The sequence below is a fragment of the Triturus cristatus genome, chromosome 1_1 (genome assembly GCF_964204655.1).
Source record: "Triturus cristatus chromosome 1_1, aTriCri1.1, whole genome shotgun sequence".
Lineage (NCBI taxonomy): Eukaryota > Metazoa > Chordata > Amphibia > Caudata > Salamandridae > Triturus > Triturus cristatus.
This window is the reverse complement of record NC_140579.1, coordinates 463633732-463653494: the sequence shown is the minus strand read 5'-3', so window position 1 is coordinate 463653494 and position 19763 is coordinate 463633732. Positions and strand designations below refer to the sequence as shown.

General features: G+C 44.6%; 1 protein-coding gene across 1 annotated transcript; it reads right to left on the bottom strand.

Annotated features, from left to right (window-relative positions):
* Positions 1-10855: 10855 nt before the first annotated feature.
* Positions 10856-18841, bottom strand: LOC146870426 (uncharacterized). The gene is given in 3 exon segments (XM_085599671.1): positions 10856-11267; positions 11269-11943; positions 17094-18841. Coding segments are annotated over 3 exon segments (2835 nt in total).
* Between the last annotated feature and the right edge of the window lie 922 nt (positions 18842-19763).

The window sequence follows — 19763 nt, the reverse complement described above, 5'->3', positions numbered from 1 at the left end:
AAGCAACGGGCTCTCCCAGAGTGGTGTGTGGAAACACCAGGTTGGTAAGGCTTTTCAAAACAGCTGATGGTCCTGTATGGGCCTAATCTAGAGAGGTTAAACTTTTCTTGGATAGGAAAATGACTTGCCATTTTCACTGGTCAGTTCATTTAATTTGCATCATTACTTCTGGTCTAGGGTGCTGGAATGTGGGGACACAGCAGGGAAATGCATGACGGTACCATATTTCTATCTATCAATTCCTATATGAGACATTCTCAGTATCACTGCAGAAGTGACAATAGGGTCTCTCTGAAAAAAGCAGTAACCCACTGACCTATTTACATTATGTGTACCTCTCGGGAACTACTATTGAGTTACTAGAAAGTAATTTTTCTTGCCTTGAAAAACACAGAAAGAGTAAGAAACACTTTCTGTTCTGCTTGTAGCCCAAGGTTTAAACTTTCACTGAACTCAGAATGCAGGCGAACAACAATAGCTAATGCCGCCATGTAATGCCTTTGTGTGTCTTGCTTTCAGTGTGTTGCACTCTCCTGACTCGCCTGCTGCTGCAAGGTCCTTACATCACTTCCTGTTTACCACTTAAGGTAAGCCTGTTATGTTTAGTGTTCAAAACTTGCTTGAGGTGCCCAGTTTACCTTTGCACTTCCATGTAAGTATTAGCACACTGTTTAAAAAAGAGGTTGTCAGTTTAGAATCCGGTGGGCCCACCCGGCCTTCCATCCTTATCAGGCCGATAAAACGCCTAGTTTTAAGTCAGTATGGTGTACACCTACGGTGAGGGTAACTCTTCAGAGCAAAAGCACATCATAAAACAAGTTAAAAAAACACCATCGGTCCAACTCTGACTCCCCACTGGAAAAACTAGAATATGAAGCCGTAAATAAAGCTTTTTGAACTCCGAGGAAATCCGGCACAATAAGGCAACCACTACTGTGAGTATTTCTGCCCTAAGGGGCGAATTTCAAAAGTTATTCTTTTTCATATTTTGGCCATGATGTCCTTTTGCATCATTTATTTTTGTGATATGCCAGATTGATTACCAATATAAAAAAAGATTGCAAAGGGCAGATTACGTAGCACGTCACCATCGCCTCCATCTTGCTCGCCCACACTCCCCGCATCAGCAGAAGCACGAGCGGAGGATACTCCTACTCCTATCTCACAGCAAAGACCTTGAACAACCTCCCACTCCAGCTCCAGACCGCCCCATCTATTCTGGAATTTCAAAATGTTCTTAAAGACCTGGCTATTTACGTGAGTCTCTTGGACCCTGCAAGTGCCTAGGCACCATCTCGGGTGATTAGCTGAGCTCTATAAATCAACTTATTGAGTGAGTGTGTGAAGAAACCATTGGTATATATGAACATATTATTGGCATCTGCAATTGTATTGAGCTGGCTTCTCTCTGCTCCTCGAAAACTTGAAAACTAATTGGTTATTGTGAAAGGCTTGGATGTATTTTGATAAAGAAGAAATTATTTGCAACAAAAAATGTACAAGCTAAGATCAACGAGAAACATTGATGGATTTGAATGTCTTCCGGGTAAAATTCCTACATACCTAATTCCGCAGCGCAGATAATGGCTGAGTGTTTTGCCCTAGTCACATACAGTATTTTAAACATCAAACCAATGGCTGCTTAGTTGTTGAATCCTTACATTTATAGAGATGGGCCGCAAACGCAAGGAAATTGACGATTACGTACAGGAGTATGCTGAATTTGAAGCCGTATCCCTTAAAGGGATGAAAATGTTCACCTGCAAGTCATGCCGAACAACTGTCGACATTGAAAACAGGGCAGCGGATAATATCAAAGCCCACCTGAGCAGCAAAACCCACGATAGACTTTCTTCTCCGGTCGTAAAGAAGGCCCGCATGGAGCACATGACCATGGAGCAATGCACAACTCGTGCACGCCAAAATATTGAGGAGGCTGCGGATATCCCACACAAGTTTGTGAAAGCTCTGTGTGAAGGTGGTGTTCCACTTCACCAGACTGATGGTCCAATTGGAGAGCTGATTAGGCAGCTGTGCCCTGCAGCAAGGACAATGTGCAAATCCAGCCAAATGTACGAAAAATATCTCCCCGAAGTGTTTGAAGCACAGCTTTGAAACATACGTCAAGCTGTAGCAAATGTCCCTATCTCTTTAACAATTGATGAAACCACAGAGGTGCATGGTGACCCAGCCATTGGAACATTGGTCACATATTACTGTGATGATGAAGAAAAGGGTCGCCGCTCAGCCTTAGTTGACATCACTGTATCTGATGAGTGTAATTCTGCTAAAATTGCCTTAATTGTATACAGTGTGCTTCAAAAGTTGGGTAAATCATGGCATGATCTTGTTGCAATATGTTCTGATTCTGCATCCTATATGACAAAGGCAGTAACTGATTTGCGCGCTGCTCAGAGGATTAATACCATCCATGTAAAAGATCCATGTCACCTTATACATGCTGCTGTTTCCTATGCTCTGTCTCAGCCTGAGAACCGGGACATGTATGATTTTGTTATAAAGGCTGGAGCAGTATTTAAGTATGCGTGAAACTTAAAACGCATTTATTCTCAAGGAAATGTAGACGGGAGAACGAGATATCCAAGGGCGGTTGTTGTGATCCGATGGTTCAGCTGGTACGAGGGAGCAGTAAGACTTTTGGAAATATGGCACTACTTCCTAGCTTTTGTAAGCAATGAAGAAGCCACTGGATCCAAAATTGATCGCCTACGTAAATTACTCGGCCCCAACAGTGCAAACCACCAATCTTTCTATGTGAAGATGCATTTCATTGTTAAAACTCTTACTGGTATCATCAACATTCTGAAGAAGCTCGAGTCAGAAGAAACACATGCCCACCAAATATATTCAGCCATAGAGGTTGACATGGCTGTGGCATTGGAGCAAGACTATACACAAGACCCAATGATCGCCAGTCTATTGCAAATGTTACCACCCAAAAAAGCAAATGCCCTAACAAAAAAGATGATGACTTTTAAAGATGCACTGAAAAACAAGTGGGATGCTGTCCTAGCTCATAACATAACTGGGCAAATGAGTTACAGCTCTTTTTCGAAACGGGTTACAATCCTGGACCCATTCAAGAAAGTTCAGTTTAGTCAGGATTACAAAGATTTATTCATATTGGTTGGAGCTTCTGATGATGTAATGAATGTTGTAGAAGAAGAGTTCAAGAAATATGTAATGCACCCTATCCCACAAAAAGACATCAGTGCAATGACATACTGGCGTTCTCAGAAGCAAGAATGGCCAACACTGTGTAATCTTTCTTTGCATCTTTTGGCCATTCCGGTATCATCAGCAAATATTGAACGGGTTTTTTGTGGTCTTCACTTCATTAACAAACCAGAAAGAGCCTCAATGTCCTCAAAGTCTCTTGAAATGCACATGTGCTTGTACTACAATGGCAAAGTTTTCAACTGAATGTATTGTGTTGACCAATAACAACCGGGCGCAGATGTGCCTTGTCAATGTAAATAAATGTGGAAAAATACTAGCTGTAGCGTTGCCTTTTGCTAGTGGCAAAAATAAATATGGATAAATACAGAAAAAAAGGCCAAAAAATAAATATGGATAAATATAGACGGAAATGGCAAAAAAATAAATACCATAAAACCGGGGGCCCTAACCATAATGCAACACTCCATTCCATCACACCGCACCCTTAACTTAAAGACGTTAATGTGAAACACCAGGGGGATGTTCCCTGGCACCACATCCATGTCCCAAGGATATAATACCACCACTGGAGTCACGCTATCCTGGCTTATTAGGGCTGAAAGCCTGAAACCGGACCTAGGATGCTTGTTTCCAGTCCAGGGAGGACCTGGCATGGCAGATCGGGCTGGACTGTTCCCATTGGGCACAGGGTCAAGACTGATTTGCATATGGCTGGGTCTAAACTGGAATGGCATGGTGAGCAAAAAAACAATAGATTTAGGCCCAGATCTCTGTACTGGGGTGAATGTATGACATTGTTCTGCAGTCTGTCCATCAATTGTTCTTTTTGCATTTGTCACCCCGAGTGGTAGGGGTATGCCCAGAGGTGGGTCCCGTGCTCTCCATGCCACTGGAGTCAAGCTATCCTGGCTGATGAGGGCTGAAAGCCCGAAACTGGTCCTCGGATGCGTGTTTCCAGTCCAGGGAGGACCTGGCCTGGCAGTTCGGGCTGGACTGTTCCCAATGGGCACAGGGTCAAGACTGATTTGCATATGGCTGGGTTATGTTATGTTATGATAGAATAGATTTATAGAGCGCACGGCAACTCAAAAGAGTGTCCCGGCGCTAAGACAGAAAGAAAGAAAACAGACGCTGGAGGAAGAAAAGAGAGAAAAGAAAGCCAAAGAAGAGAAAGAAGGATTATATTGTTTTTTGAAACAACCAGGTTTTCAGTCCAAACTGGAATGGCATGGTGAGCAAAAAAACGGTGGATTTAGGCCCAGATCTCTGTACTGGGGTGAATGTATGATATTATTCTGCATTCCGTCCATCAATTGTTCTTTTTGCTTTTTTCCACATCCTGCCAATATCCTAAAACACAAAATCTATATCCAAAGCAGACCCTCTCCAATACAGTACTCAGTCCCATGATACCACACATTTAACCACAGAAGATAATGTGAAAGACAATGACCACATTCTAAGTTACCACATTCATAGCTCAAAGAGATAGTGTCACGACACCCTGCTAGCATCTGAAAACATCACATTGCTAGCCAAAGCCAATAATACCATAATACAATACTCCATCCCATTCCACCACATCCTTAACCACAGAAGATAATGTGAAATACCATGATGACAATATCAATAAACAAAGCATATAATGCCATAATACAACACTCCCTTAACCATAGAAGATAATGCAAAACATGCTCACAACATTCCAAGACTGCAATGATTTGTGCTGGAAAGGAACACGGGGTAACGTAGCAGTCGTAGTAGTGACTGCATTGTAAAGGCACATTGTGGTATTGACTGCGTGGTAAAGGATGTTTCCCCCACCATATCCTGCTAACATCCCAAACCACTACATCTATAACCAAAGCAGAAAATACCAGAATACAATACTCCATTCTATGTCATCACATCCTTAACCTAAGAAGATAATTTAAAAAACACCATAAATATTCCAAGACACTACATCCATATCTCAAGACAATCATGCTACCACACCTTGCCAGCATACCAAAACACTACATTGATACCCGGAGCAGATAATACTATAACTCAATGCTCCTACCCATGACACCGCCTCTTAATTCACTGAAGATAATGCGAAACACCATGATGACATTCAAAGTCACCGCATCAATATACCAAGGAGATAATTCCACCACACCCTGCAAACATCGCAGTACACAATATCTATAGCCAAAGCAAATATTACCATAACACAACACTCCATTCCACAACACTGCACTCTTAACCACAGAAGATAATGCAAAACACCATGATGACATTCAAAGTCACCGCATCAATATACCAAGGAGATAATTCCACCACACCCTGCAAACATCGCAATACACAATATCTATAGCCAAACCAAATATTACCATAACACAACACTCCATTCCACAACACTACACTCTTAACCACAGAAGATAATGCAAAACACCATGATGACATTCAAAGTCACCGCATCAATATACCAAGGAGATAATTCCACCACACCCTGCAAACATCGCAATACACAATATCTATAGCCAAAGCAAATATTACCATAACACAACACTCCATCCCACAACACTACACTCTTAACCACAGAAGATAATGCGAAACACCATGATAACATTCCAAGACACCACATCTATGTCATAATGACTTCATCATGTCCCCACACACTGTAGCATCCCAAAACACAATATCTATACCCTAAGCAGATAATACTCTAATCCATTACTCATCCCCATGTCACCACCTCCTTAGCTACAGAAGATAATGTGAAACACCATGACGTCATTTCAAGACACCACACCTATACCATAACACTCACATCTCCATTTTAACCCTCACCTAATAAAGACACCTTAAAATGCCCACTTTCTAATTACTAAGAATATGATCATTACCCACATTGGTTGGTTGTGTTATTATTTACTATGGATCCAACAGTCAACTTAGAAATCAAAATGGCCACTCAACTTCCACATCTGCAAATATTTCCTACTCATCTATCACAAGTTTTAAAATCACAATCGTACACCTTGGTAAAAGGCCTCGTGACGCTATGGAATAAAGAGTAAATTCTGACTAAAAGAGAAGAAAGGGCTATATGTCAAACGGCCAAATTAGAAAAGGCTAACTTTTCCACACTTCCTCACAACACCACACCTATATAAAAAATATCTCTTCCAAACCCCTAGAAGATGTTGCCACAGACTCTGCACCAACACAAAACTCATATCCTCAAAATATATTACATAGCACATGCCCACATTTGAAGATGTCACATGAGCCCCTTAGAAATAAAAAAAACACAGCACAACACCCCAAGACACCACATTCATTCCCCCAAACAGACACCAACCATTGTAGAATCCAAGATAAGACATTATAAATAAATTGTTGATTGCCAGAGTCAATGTTTGTGCAACAGATCCCAAAAGTTCTTGCCCTGTAGGTAGAAAATTCCCCTGATGTGCTCCAACGAGTAGGATGAGGAGAAACCCAAAATGCCTTTTAGGTACAAGAAAACCCCAAAAGATACTGTTCAGTCTCTGTTAGCACAACCAAGAAGTGCATGCAGAGTCTTGTCATAGTATTCACAATTTGTTCCTTCATTTTACTTACTCCTACAAAACCTCTAGTCAACACATGTTTTGACTTGCATCATAGCCTAGACTTCCTCAAGGGATGAGTACTAATAATTCTTGCACATAGTAATCACAAGGATTAAAGTTTTCAGAGTAAGAGTTGTCATGTTCAGTCACATAGGTATATATGTCAAGTTAGACACATTATGTTGGGTTGCGGTTACTAACAGTGTGATTCTATTTGAAGGTACCTTGAATTGCGACTCACACTACGGCAGATTATATACCAGTTTGATTGGACATGACACCTCACTTGTGGGACTGTGGTTTTTTTGTTTACTTTTTGTAGTGTGGTTACTGTGGTGAGATCAAAGACATTTGTGAGAATTATTATTAGAATTATTATTACTAACACCTGAGGAAGCCTAGGCAGTGATGCCTGGTGAAACATGTTAGCTAGACTAGAGGCTTAGAAGATCTAATGAAATAAAAGGAACAGATAATGATTCCTATGTCCAACACATGCTGAACACTGAACAAATGCAAAGTAACCTGCCTAAAGGCCAACATAGCAAGGCAGCCTGAAACCGTATCCAGTATTGTTAATCACCTGTAAATGTATAAAGGACCTTTTACTACTCTGTTCGCTATTGTTGCCCGAATATATAGGCGTACCTGCCACCTGAGAATCTCTTCAGACCACTGTACATGAGTGTCGTTATCCCCTATCTACACTACATTACTTATCTTGTCACTATCACACTTACTCTCTACTTTCTCTGTCCTTATCTCCTATCTCTATTACATTACCTAGTTATGTACCTCTCTACTATCACTCTTACTCTCTACATCCACTGCCCTCATCTCCCATCTCCACTATATTACGTACATTTCTACTATCACACTTACTCTCTACCTCCACTGTCCTTTTCCCCTATGTCCACTCCGTTATGCACCTTTCTACTATCATCCTTACTCTCTATCCTTGATGCCCCTAATTACTATCTCCTCTACATTACATACCTCTCTACTATCACCCTTACTCTCTACCTCCACTGCCCTCATCTCCCATCTCCACTATATTATGCACCTCTCTACTATCACCCTTTTTCTCCACCCACACTGTCCTTATCTCCCATCTCCACTACATTATGTACCTCTCTACTATCACCCTTACCCTCTATCTCCACTGTCCTTATCTCCTAACTCCATTACATTACGTGTCTCTGTACTATCACCCTTTCTCTCTACCTCTGCTGTACTTATTTCCCATCTCCACTATGTTTTTCACTTTTCTAGTACCATCCTTGCTCTCTACCTCCACTGTCCTTTTCCCCTATGTCCACTATGTTATGCACCTTTCTACTATCATCCTACTCTCTATCCTTGATGCCCCTAATTACTATCTCCACTACATTACGTACCCTTCTACTTACACCCTTACTCTCTACCTCCACTGCCCTTATCTCCCATCTCCACTATATTATGCACCTCTCTACTATCACCCTTTTTCTCCACCCACACTGTCCTTATCTCCCATCTCCACTACATTATGTACCTCTCTACTATCACCCTTACCTCTATCTCCACTGTCCTTATCTCCTAACTCCATTACATTACGTGTCTCTGTACTATCACCCTTTCTCTCTACCTCTGCTGTACTTATTTCCCATCTCCACTATGTTTTGCACTTTTCTAGTATCATCCTTGCTCTCTACCTCCACTGTCCTTTTCCCCTATGTCCACTATGTTATGCACCTTTCTACTATCACCCTTACTCTCTATCTCTGATGCCCCTAATTACTATCTCCACTACATTACGTACCCTTCTACTATCACCCTTACTCTCTACCTCCACTGCCCTTATCTCCCATCTCCACTATATTACATACCTCTCTACTATCACTCTTACTCTCTACCTCCACTGCCCTTATCTCCCATTTCCTCTATATTGCATACCTCTCGGCTATCACTCTTACTCTCTTCCTCCACTGCCCTTATCTCCCATCATCTCTATATTGCATACCTCTCTGCTATCACTCTTACTCTCTACCTCCACTGCCCTTATCTCCCATCTTCTCTATATTGCATACCTCTCTGCTATCACTCTTACTCTCTACCTCCACTGCCCTTATCTCCCATCTCCTCTATATTACAAACCTCTCTGCTATCACCCTTACTATCTACCTCCACAGCCCTTATCTCCCATCTCCTCTATATTGCATACCTCTCTGCTATCACCCTTACTCTCTACCTCCACTGCCCTTATCTCCCAACTCCACTATATTACGTATTTCACTATGACACCTTTCTATCTCCACTGTCCTAGTCTCCTATCTGCTCTACATTAGACACCTCTCTACTATCACCCTTACTCTCTACCTCCACTCTCCTTTACTGCTATCTACGCTATATTATGTATCACTCTACTATCACCCTTACTCTCTACCTCCACTCTCCTTTACTGCTATCTACGTTATACTACGTATCTCTCTACTATCATCCTTACTCTCTACCTCTGTTGTTCTTTTCTCCCATTCCACTATGTTATGTACTGCTCTACTAGTACCCTTCTTATCTACCTCCATTGTCCTTCACCCCTATCTCCACTACATTACTCACCTTTCTAGTATCATCATTACTCTCTACCTCCACTGTCCTTTTCCCCTATCTCCACTATGTTATGCACCTTTCTACTATCACCCTTATTCTCTCTCTGATGCCCCTAATTCCTATCTCCACTACATTACATACCTCTCTACCATTATCCTTACTCTCTACCTCAGCTCTCCTTTTCCTTTTCTGCTATCTCCACGTCTTTATGTATATGTCTACAATTAACATCACTCTCTACCTCCACTGTCCTTGTTTCCTATCTCCACTACCTTACATGGTTCTCTACAATTATCCTTGTATACGTCTCTACTATCTCCCTTACTCTTTACCTCTACAGTCCTTTCCCCCTATCTCCACTTCTTTACATATCTCTCTGCTATCACTCTTACTCTACATTCCTGCTGTCCTTATCTCCACTCTTTCCTCAACGTTCTCTCACTGCCCTGTTTCTGACTCCTTCAACACTCTGCACTAGTTCACTAGCTTACTCTTGTATCCTTGCCTTTCATTTGGGATCTGGCACAGTAGGGTTTCCTTGTCTCCTAGGTAAAACAGCAGGAGAATCCACAATTGGTGCCTGGTTTCAAGATGGCGTGAGCGGAAGCCCTAATGCAATAGCTTGTCGCAATGTGTGTATGAGTGTGAAAAGTGTGCATTCTCCACTCCTTATACTCAGTCACTAATCACAGGATCAATAATGTGCATCCGGACATTGATAGATGCTACAAGGTTTGCCCTCAACCTATGAAGGGAACAGACCAGCTCCATTCCAACCACTCCAACTCCAGCATTCTCCACCCTCTGCTACTCACGAGACACGTCGTCATCTTCTCAAGCACCATCGCACCGCAGGGGAAGGAGGAAAACATGAGAGGGGAGGAAAAGAGGGATAATCAGCGGCCAGCAGCACCACCACCACTCTCCTTGGCTTAAGTTGTTTTTGTTATTCTCAGATCCATTTTACATCCACCTCGGCATGGACACAGCACGGCCAGGGTTAAGGAGGAGTTAACCAGGAACACTGAGCACCTAAGTACCAGGACACCTTTTCTCTACAGAATCAGATCTTCTTTAGCCAGATCAGACGCGGTGCATTACTTGATCCTCAGCAGTCCACAACAGTGAGTACGGTGAGTATGCCTTTTAAATTCAATATACTCAAAATGCACATTAATAAATATATACAACTGCCAAACTTTAGCTTAGTGCATGCTTTTAATTGCTGGGTTAGAGAAACGAAGTAGTCAGGACACAAAAAGAGTTATCAAAATTGTTTTCTTCATGATTTGCTATATCAATGTTCTTTTCTAGTGAGCTCATCCTCCTCTCTCACATACTTATCTTCTCAAGTGAGGTGGTATCTCTCTTCTTTCAAGGCATTGTTGGCGTGCTGGTCTATGATTCCCACCCTTTTCTAACAAGCTGATTTCTCTATTGCCCATGCGTCCTATGAACAGTTTGTCTCATTTGACAATGATGTCCTGTTGCTCAGCTCCATCCCCTCCAATGGCTTCGCGTAGTCTGGCCCAGAACAGAGGCCGCTGGCCCAAGTCCTCCTCCCACTCCAGGTAGGTTTTCTTCTTCACCAGCTTGGCCAGTTGGTGGTAGCGGGAGAGGCTCCTCGTAGAGACTTTCTCCAGGAACACCATCACCAAGGAATCCTTCCTCTCTGCCAGAAGGCAGTATGTGGCCATCCGCACTTCCAAGGAGCACCAGTGGCTGCGCAGGTAATGGCGGCTGATCAGACACACCACCCAGCGGCTCCTATAAATGCTGTCCACGATGTTATCCAAGATGTCTTTGCCCACCTCGAAGTCCCTTCCATGCAGACACACTTTAAAGAACGGAGGTCCCCTCTCTTCCAAGTTGGGCAAGGACAACCCAAGCCTCATCGCAGCTGCTGTAAGAGACAAAGGCATCAAAGTCATATTGCCGCTTTCTGTCGTGTCTCCCACGATAGTTCCACCAGGTCCTAAACATGTAGAAGAGATACAGGAGGTACCAGCGCACCTTGTGATACAGCAGGGCCATGATTATGAACAACATGTTGAAAGAGAACGTCCCAATGAAGAGTGGGTATCCTATCAGCAAGCTGCAGTCTTTTTCCCAAAAATTCAGGAAATTCAGCTTTTGTTGCCCAAGAGAGCATGTCTGAATTTCCAGCTTTGGCACTCTCACTTGGGGGTGGGTGGTCACCCATCTTCTGATCCAGGCTTGATCACACAAACAATCCAGCGGTACATCCTTTACATAGATGTAGCGCAGACTTTCCATGTGGTCGAGCAGACCTTCCTGCAGGGTTTTCACAGGCTGGGACTTGAAGATTAAGAGCTCCAAAGAGACAAGGTCTCTAAACATGGTGGCTGTAAAGTGCTTTATCCCAGAATCCTCCAGGATCAGGGATCTGAGGTGGGTCAGGTTCCAGAACAGCTGCTCTGGAGTCAGGAACCCATTTTCTATGTCTAACTTTAGATTTCTTAGGTGGAGATGACGTAAATTGTGAAGATGCTGAAGGCTGTAATTCAGGGGGCTAGAAAATTTATAGATAGGCCTATGGGGTGCCGCTCGTAGGCTTTGGTCTTTGCTGCTGGTCTTTGTTCACTGATTGCGAGGTTGCGGAGCAGCAGGACCTTCGTCGCACAATCGTGTGCTACTGACTATGGGGTTTCTCTAATCAGGACTGCGAGGCCCAGGGAGCATAGCGTGGCCATCATCATCTCCACCTGGCGTCCTCTTCCTGACCCCTCCCCTCCAAGCTTCATCACGCCTTGCGGCCCCCGCTTCGCGGGAGCCGCTCGTAGGCTTTGGTCTTTGCCGCTGGTGTTTGTTCACTGATTGCGAGGTTGCGGAGCAGCAGGACCTTCGTCGCACAATCGTGTGCTACTGACTTTGGGGTTTCTCTAATCAGGACTGCGAGGCCCAGGGAGCATAGCGTGGCCATCATCATCTCCACCTGGCGTCCTCTTCCTGACCCCTCCCCCTAATTATTTAAGATACTCCAACACCCGCGTGAGCGGGACGCGAGCGGGGCGCAGGCCGGGGCGCAGGCCGGGGCGAAGACCGGGCAAAGAGCGGGCCGTTTGAGGCCGTTCGAGTACGGGCGAGGTAGGGCCAGGGCCAATCCCTCTGGTCTGGCATCGCTCGGCAGTGACTGAACTGAGGTTTGTAGCCCGGATTATGACTGCCAGAGAAACTCGAAGCAAATCTGCGCTGGCCGCTGGTACGGCCACCGGTACTTTGGACATGTACTTCGCTAAGGCAGGTTCTTTGCTGATCGATGAAATAACCACCTTAGAGAGGCGCATCTCACAGGAAATTGATTGGGTCAGGAGATCGTCTCTGGGACCCATCGCACAGGTCACCTCCCCAGTACAAGTGCCAGAATGTATTGCAACTGATGTGGGGGGGGAACCTGGCATCTCTGAGTCTATTAATTCGATCACATCCATCGCAGACTGTGATATTCCTGCCCCTGTAGAGCTCAGCATACTACCCTTCCCACCATCCAGGATCCCCCCTGCCCAAGCTACCTTTAAAGCAAGTACCACCGCTAAGGTCCCCACCTTGGATAGAAACCATCCATCTACACAGTCAAGGCAGGGGCAACGGGAGGGAGCAATTCCTAAAAGAAAAAGAAGGGCGCAAACTATGGGTGGGCGCACGCCCAAGATTTCTAAGCATAACCCGAGGGGCGAAGACAATCAACACGCAGTAGCTCGCATGGGGATAGATCCATTACACACCACGGACCATATATCCCCTAGTCACAATGCCACACCGCGAGAGGACGTTTTTTCTCTCTCGGACAATAATTCTCTCATGAAGAAAATGCTTATTCCTCTAGTAGATAGCCTCGCAAACTTGGAAATATCTTTAGCGAATCTTCAAAAGGGAATTGACCAAATAGTGGATGCTTCTAAAATAGCTAGTCAAAATACGAAGCCCACGCAAGTACCTCCAGTTAAGGAAGGCTGCCCCTCACCAAACCTTGCACAAATACATCATCCTAGATCATCCATTCCTCACATACCAAATCCGCCGATTCCATCTTGTACTGCAAATTCTGGGCCTCATGGGATGACAGTTGAACCTACATTACGGACACAGGGTAACGGCACAAGACACAGGCCAGTTAACTTACCTCCGGAGGCAGTCCCGTATACAGTCATTCTAGCTGGTATTCCTGAACTAAAACCATCTACTAGTGAACCTGTGGAGGCTTTAAAAAATAAGGTTATCCACTGGCTCTCCACAAATAGACCTCTCCCCGCGGGCATCTATAGTGAGGTCCTCATGGTGAGGAGGGTTCCGTGGCTAGGAAATACCAGAAAAACTATCCATGGAGACTGTGTACTGATTAATTTCAGGGACCCCCGCACAGTCTCCCATATATGCAGCTGGCCTTACAATGCCCTGGGGTCCTCTATCCAATCCCTTCCCCTCTCATTCTTCTACCCTTCCATAACCATTGAACAGGATGAGGAAGGATGGGAATTAGTAGGCAGGAGAGGGGGTAGAAGGGGCCTAGGGGAAAGAAGGGAGCACCCCTCTATAGATTTTCCTCGATTTGATTATCTCCCCACCCACAATAGGTTTAGAACTCTAGATATGGTGGGTTGACCGAGAGTGCTGGGGGGAGGTGGTGACCTGAATCAAAATAAGATCAAAATATCTAATAAACAATCAGATATTCCTAAGGAGAATGATTATCTTGAGTACACTCAAGTTAACGAAGAAGGATGCCTAGGGATTATCAGTCCCCTACCCAACATGGCCATGGAGCGGGTTGCCCAAGAAAACAACTCTGCTTCTAACCCATGGCCAGGTAACTCTACCCCCCTCAAGATCCTATCTTGGAATGTCGCGGGCTTAGCTAATAAATTGAATAACCCGACCTGGAGTTCCTTTATTGAGGACAAAGATATATGTCTGCTCCAAGAGACCTGGGCAAGGGAAGATATTACCCATACGGGCTTTGCAACATTCTCAACACATGCAACCTGGGGGTGAAGAGGGCGCCCCTCAGGTGGCCTTGCAATATGGGTGGCTACCGACCTGGGATGCAGGGCTGCTATCCTCCCGCTGAATACGGAAGATATCCTAGTTGTACTGTTGGAATGGCCTAACTCCCAAAGCCTCCTGTTGATAAACGTCTATTCTAGGCCAGTTAACATCACACAGGAGTCGCCTACAATTGCGGAGCTTGTGCTTGCCCTCAATGAAATTCCGGAGGGCACTCCCTTTTTAATAGGAGGCGATTTCAACTGCCACTATGAGCCCCTCTCAGGTACTTTGGAAGGGCTGGCTTCGGAGGAGGACCTCTTGTGGTCTATACCGCCCTCGCAGGCTCCGGCCCCAAGAACATGGTCCCCTCTGGCCCTACAAATCACCTCCCTAACCTTGAAATATGGCCTTCGGGCCTGCAATGGAAGGTTTAAATCCGACATCCCCTCTAGATGCACTTTCAATAGAGTGGGCAGAGAATCACGACTTGATTATGTCCTGGTTCCCCTAACCTCATGGTCGCATATTAGAGACTTCTGGGTAACAGTTAGGGACGATAGTGATCATAATGCCCTTGAACTAGCTTATGACCATCCTGGGTCTGAGGCCAGGGGGAAACAAAGGGTGTCTCCTGAGGAGAGCCTGGTCCTGGAGAACAATAGGCGTAGAGTGAAGTGGGAGCAAATAGTTTCCCACCCCGGGAAGATACCTAAGCTATATGCGCAGGTAATTCCCATATTTGAAAAGGTCCAGGCACTCAAGTTGAAAGACATCACCCAGGACGTACACATGCAACTGGGGCAGATACACGATGACCTTGTCAAATCACTCTCCGAATGTTTAAACAAAAAACCAAACAGGTTTAATGGAAAAACCGTCGGCCCCCTCTGGTATAACAGTGCCTGCCGTAAGGCAAAACCCGATCTTATGAATTCAATCAAAGAGGGAAAGGGCAACGTGGAAATTAGGGCAAGGAGATCAGCTTATAAGTCTTTGATTTCTAATGCTAAAAGCGAATGGGAGCACGAAAAATGGGTAAAACTTACTACTTTCCTGGCCAGCGGGGACTCGCGCAAATTTTGGCGCTGTGTCAATACAGGTTCGGAGGAGCTGGCCTCCACCATACAACCTAATATTTCAGCTAAGGTATGGCAAGATCACTTCCAGTCCCTTTATAAATCACCGGAGGATGACAGGGTAAGCTCCACCCAACTGTCTTGTCCCGTTGGGAACGGGGAGTTGTTCACAATAAAGGAGGTACGAGCGGCTGTCGCTGGGCTGGCATCTGGAAAGGCACCAGGCTTGGATGGTATGCCGGGCGACTTATTTAAGCAAGAACCGGATGTTTGGGCGCCCTACCTTATGATTCTCTTTAATGCCATCCTGGGAGGCATGGCTATGCCGGGTACTTGGTTGGGCGCAGAGATTGTCCCAATTTTTAAAGAGGGTTCCCCTCTGCTCCCAGCCAACTACAGACCTATTAGCCTTATTGACGTGCCACAGAAGATCTTTGGCAGACTCATGTTAAATCGCCTTCAGGATTGGATTGAAGAGAGTGCGATCATGAGCCCATATCAAGCAGGGTTCCGAAGAGGTATTTCCACTACCGACCAAATCTTCAGTTTGAATCTTTTACATTGGAAGACTGTGTTGATTGAGGGCGGCAGCTTATACACGCCTACAAATTTATAAAATCCAGGCTAGAGGGGCAGTGACCTATGGAGCTGAAATATGGGGGCATACGCCTGGGCAGAAGCTGTAGGTAACGGAGAACAACTTCCTCAGGCAATTGGCAGCTTTACCAACTAGTACCCCACTTTTGCCACTTAGATTGGATCTGGGCCTAAGACCGATTGCAGAGGAGCTGGGTCTTAAACCCTTAACTTTCTGGTGCAAAATATGGTCTTCGCCGGATCTTTCCAAATACAGAGCTGAGTTGCTAGAGATTCTGCGTCTTTCCAAAAATATACAAGTCCCATGGCTAAGATATATCAAGCATACTTGCGAGTCATTGGGTAGACCAGAATTGTGGTACGACCCAGCGTCTGTATGTCCCAGGGTCTCACGAAAATTCATCTCGAAGGCTTATTATGAGTATAATTTACGTGCTGCTACCACGAGTCCACGGGAGGGGTCTCAAACTGGTCATTTCCTGGGTTTTAAAGATTCATACCATCTCGAGCTTATATTTGACGACATGGGCCCACCACTAACAAGGAAGCTATATATGCAATGGCGTTATAGCACTCTCCCCCTTAGGGCGCACACGGTTCTTTGGGCACATTTACATCACATAGCCCAATGTCCCGCTTGCGCGCATTCGCGTGAGACGGGTTTGCATGTTTTCTTTTTTTGCCCAGCCTACCAAAGAGCAAGGAATTATTGGCTTCGCCCTCTCCTCAGAAATTTGGGTTTTAGACAGCATGCCCCAGCTTTCAGAATACTGAAAACAGATCTCTCTGCCCCAACTGTATTCGCTGTTTCAAAATTCTTAACATCAATGTGGATTACCCGTATGCATTGTCTTAAGTCATTTCAATTGAATGAATCATCGTGACGATTTTAGTCTAATAGTGTCTCGTCTATCATCAATTGAATTATGCTTGTATATTTTATTGTGTATTATTCTTACTGTATTTATTTTGTATTCTTTTATGGTCCTAGTGACCGAAATAAAGATAAATGATGATGATAGGCCTATGTGCAGATGAACTGTAGTACAAGTGTTCGACTTTAGTAAAAGATGGCAGCCCCAAGCGTTCAGTCTCCTTGAACCCAAGTGGTAGACATAGCACCATGTGGTTTTCATGGAGGTGAAGTTCTTTCACGAATTTGAAGGGCGGGTGCTTCCACGAGTCAATATAAAGCTCTGGAGCACTAATGTTAAGGAAAACAAGTAAACTGCAGTTATTAGTGCATTTCAGAGTTATTGCAGACTTTGCTTCCAAGGTGAGAGTAGTGAGTTCCTTCTGTTTGATTTCAAATTTCCCATGAGTCTCAAATGTGATGGATAGCTTCCGAAGCTGGTTCAATGCGATCAGGGAGCTATTGTCATTCTTCAGTAAATTTCCCCTGAGACCCAGCACCTTGACACTACTCAAGTGATCAAAATAGAAGTTCTCAAGCAGAAAGAGTTTATTGTAGTCCAGCTGCAGAGATTGTAGCCTGTCAAGACTAACAAAGGTGTCCTTTTCCAGGGACACAAGGTAATTACTACTGAGATCCAGTGTTTCCAGATTAGCCAGGCAGAAGAGCCGCCCGGAGCCGATATTGGTGATGCGGTTGAAAGACAGATCCAGGTGTGTGAGGTTGGACAGAACATTGGGGGTCCTGGGTGCACACAGGTCTAGGCTTTTTATCTTGTTTAGAGAGAGAACAAGGGACCTCAGGTTCAGCAGTTTCTTTGCCATATCATTCATGAAAGCTCTAAGGAGGTTGCCAGGCATGTTAAGAGACACCAGTATGGAGCATCCTTCCAAGGTCTCAGCGGGAAGTCTTGAAATAAAGTTTTGAGCGACTGTCAAGTTCCTGAACCCCAGCCGAGACACCACAGTGCAGACATCTTTAATCTTCAGATAGTCCTGATTTTTCATAGCATTTAGGGACAGCATTTCAATGCTCTTTATTCCAGACCGTAGAAGCTCGATGACCTTGAGACCAGTGGCGTCTACCTTGAGGACAGTAAGATAAGGGAAGTTGCAAAGTGCATTTTTCGCCACACTTTTTAGCTCATTGCTTGTCAGATCAAGGGTGGAAATCATGAGGTTGCTTGTGCTAATGCAGTCCACCTCCCGAGCTGCAACAATACCATTTCTCTTGATTTCCAGGGTCCTCAGAGAAGCCAGGGACTGAAGCATAGTGGTCAGTCCGTACAACCTACTAATCTCATTCTCAGACAAGGCTAATACTTGTATTCTATGTAAGGGTTTAAATAGATTTTGTTGCAAATCTTCAAAAATGACCACATTTCTGAGGTCCAATCGAGTTAGGTTCTCCAATCCGCCGAACACCTGACTATCCATGTCTACGGTTAGAATATGCCAAATATATTCTCCATTGATTCCCAGATGACTCAGGTTGGCAACACCATTGAAGGCTCTTGCAGAAACATGAAACGATCCATACAAATAGAGCCGGGTCAGGTTCCAGTACCCAGAGAAGGAGCCTGTAGGGACGGTTGGCATGTGTAACACCAGGCAGAGGGTGTCCACGTCCATTGGAACCTCTCTTAGATCCACCTCCATGTTCCTCACTCTGCGGCATTTGCTGAAGACCCTGAACCCCTCCAAGGAGAATCCAAAGCAGGTCGGGGCTAACACTCCCGGATATCCCAGCTGGTCCCACTCGTAGATCTCACATTTGGCAGTGGCTGTGCCTGACACGATGGTCCAGCAACAAGCGACAAATGGATAAACCACAGCCACAGAGAAAGCTCTTGCCGCCATTCCACACTGCTGCTCTCTAATCGTGGTTTTAAGAGTGGGTCCTTTTATAGTGGTTTGCTGTTTTGTTTGCTGACAATGCTTCCTTAAAATTCAATGAACCACTTACTTCCTCTATTCTTATTAGAAAGCGACACGTCTCATGACAAGGAACTGAGACTGAATTTTAGCTTGGTGTAGTGATAGTACAAAGACGGGTGAAAACCATTGTTTGAAAGCATTACTATCCATTGCAACAATAACTGGGGACTGGATGTGACACAAGAAAGACATACTCCATAGATTTTCTTCAAAAATCACAAACCACTTGCAGCCAATTTAAGAGATTCTGCTAAATTAACAAAACCACAGAAATTCACCAATTACAGTTATCTCAAGTACCTATAACTTGCACCTTCGCCATGCACTGTTTATTGTAAATGTCAATGCAGTTCATTACATGCGTGCTAGGGTATGTAATGTTATGCAGATTTGTAGAGTGCACTTGCCCCCCAGAGGGTTTCCTGGCACTGAGCAGGTGTGAGTCCAGCCTAACCTATGGCCTACTGGGACTACTCGAAAAGTTATGTCTTCAGCTTCTTGCAGAGTTCAAGAAGTGAGGAGGAGGCTTTTATGTGTAGCTGCAGGTCATTCCACACTTAAGGAGGGATGTAGGAGAAGGTTCGACCACCGGATCTGTTTTTGCGCATGTGTGGGTTGCATGTAAGTAGGAGTATGGATGACCGGAGGTGTCTTGAAGGTTTATGAAAGCAGAAGCGATTGTTAACGTATGTTGGGTTATGTAATGCCTTAAAAGTGTGATTGAGAAGTTTGAATTGTGCCCATTTTTGCACGGGGAGCCAGTGTAGCTTGTGCAGGTGTGGTTGCCGAGTTTTGAATGGTGTACAGGCTTCAGGTGAGATTTGTGTTGATCCTGGCATAGAGG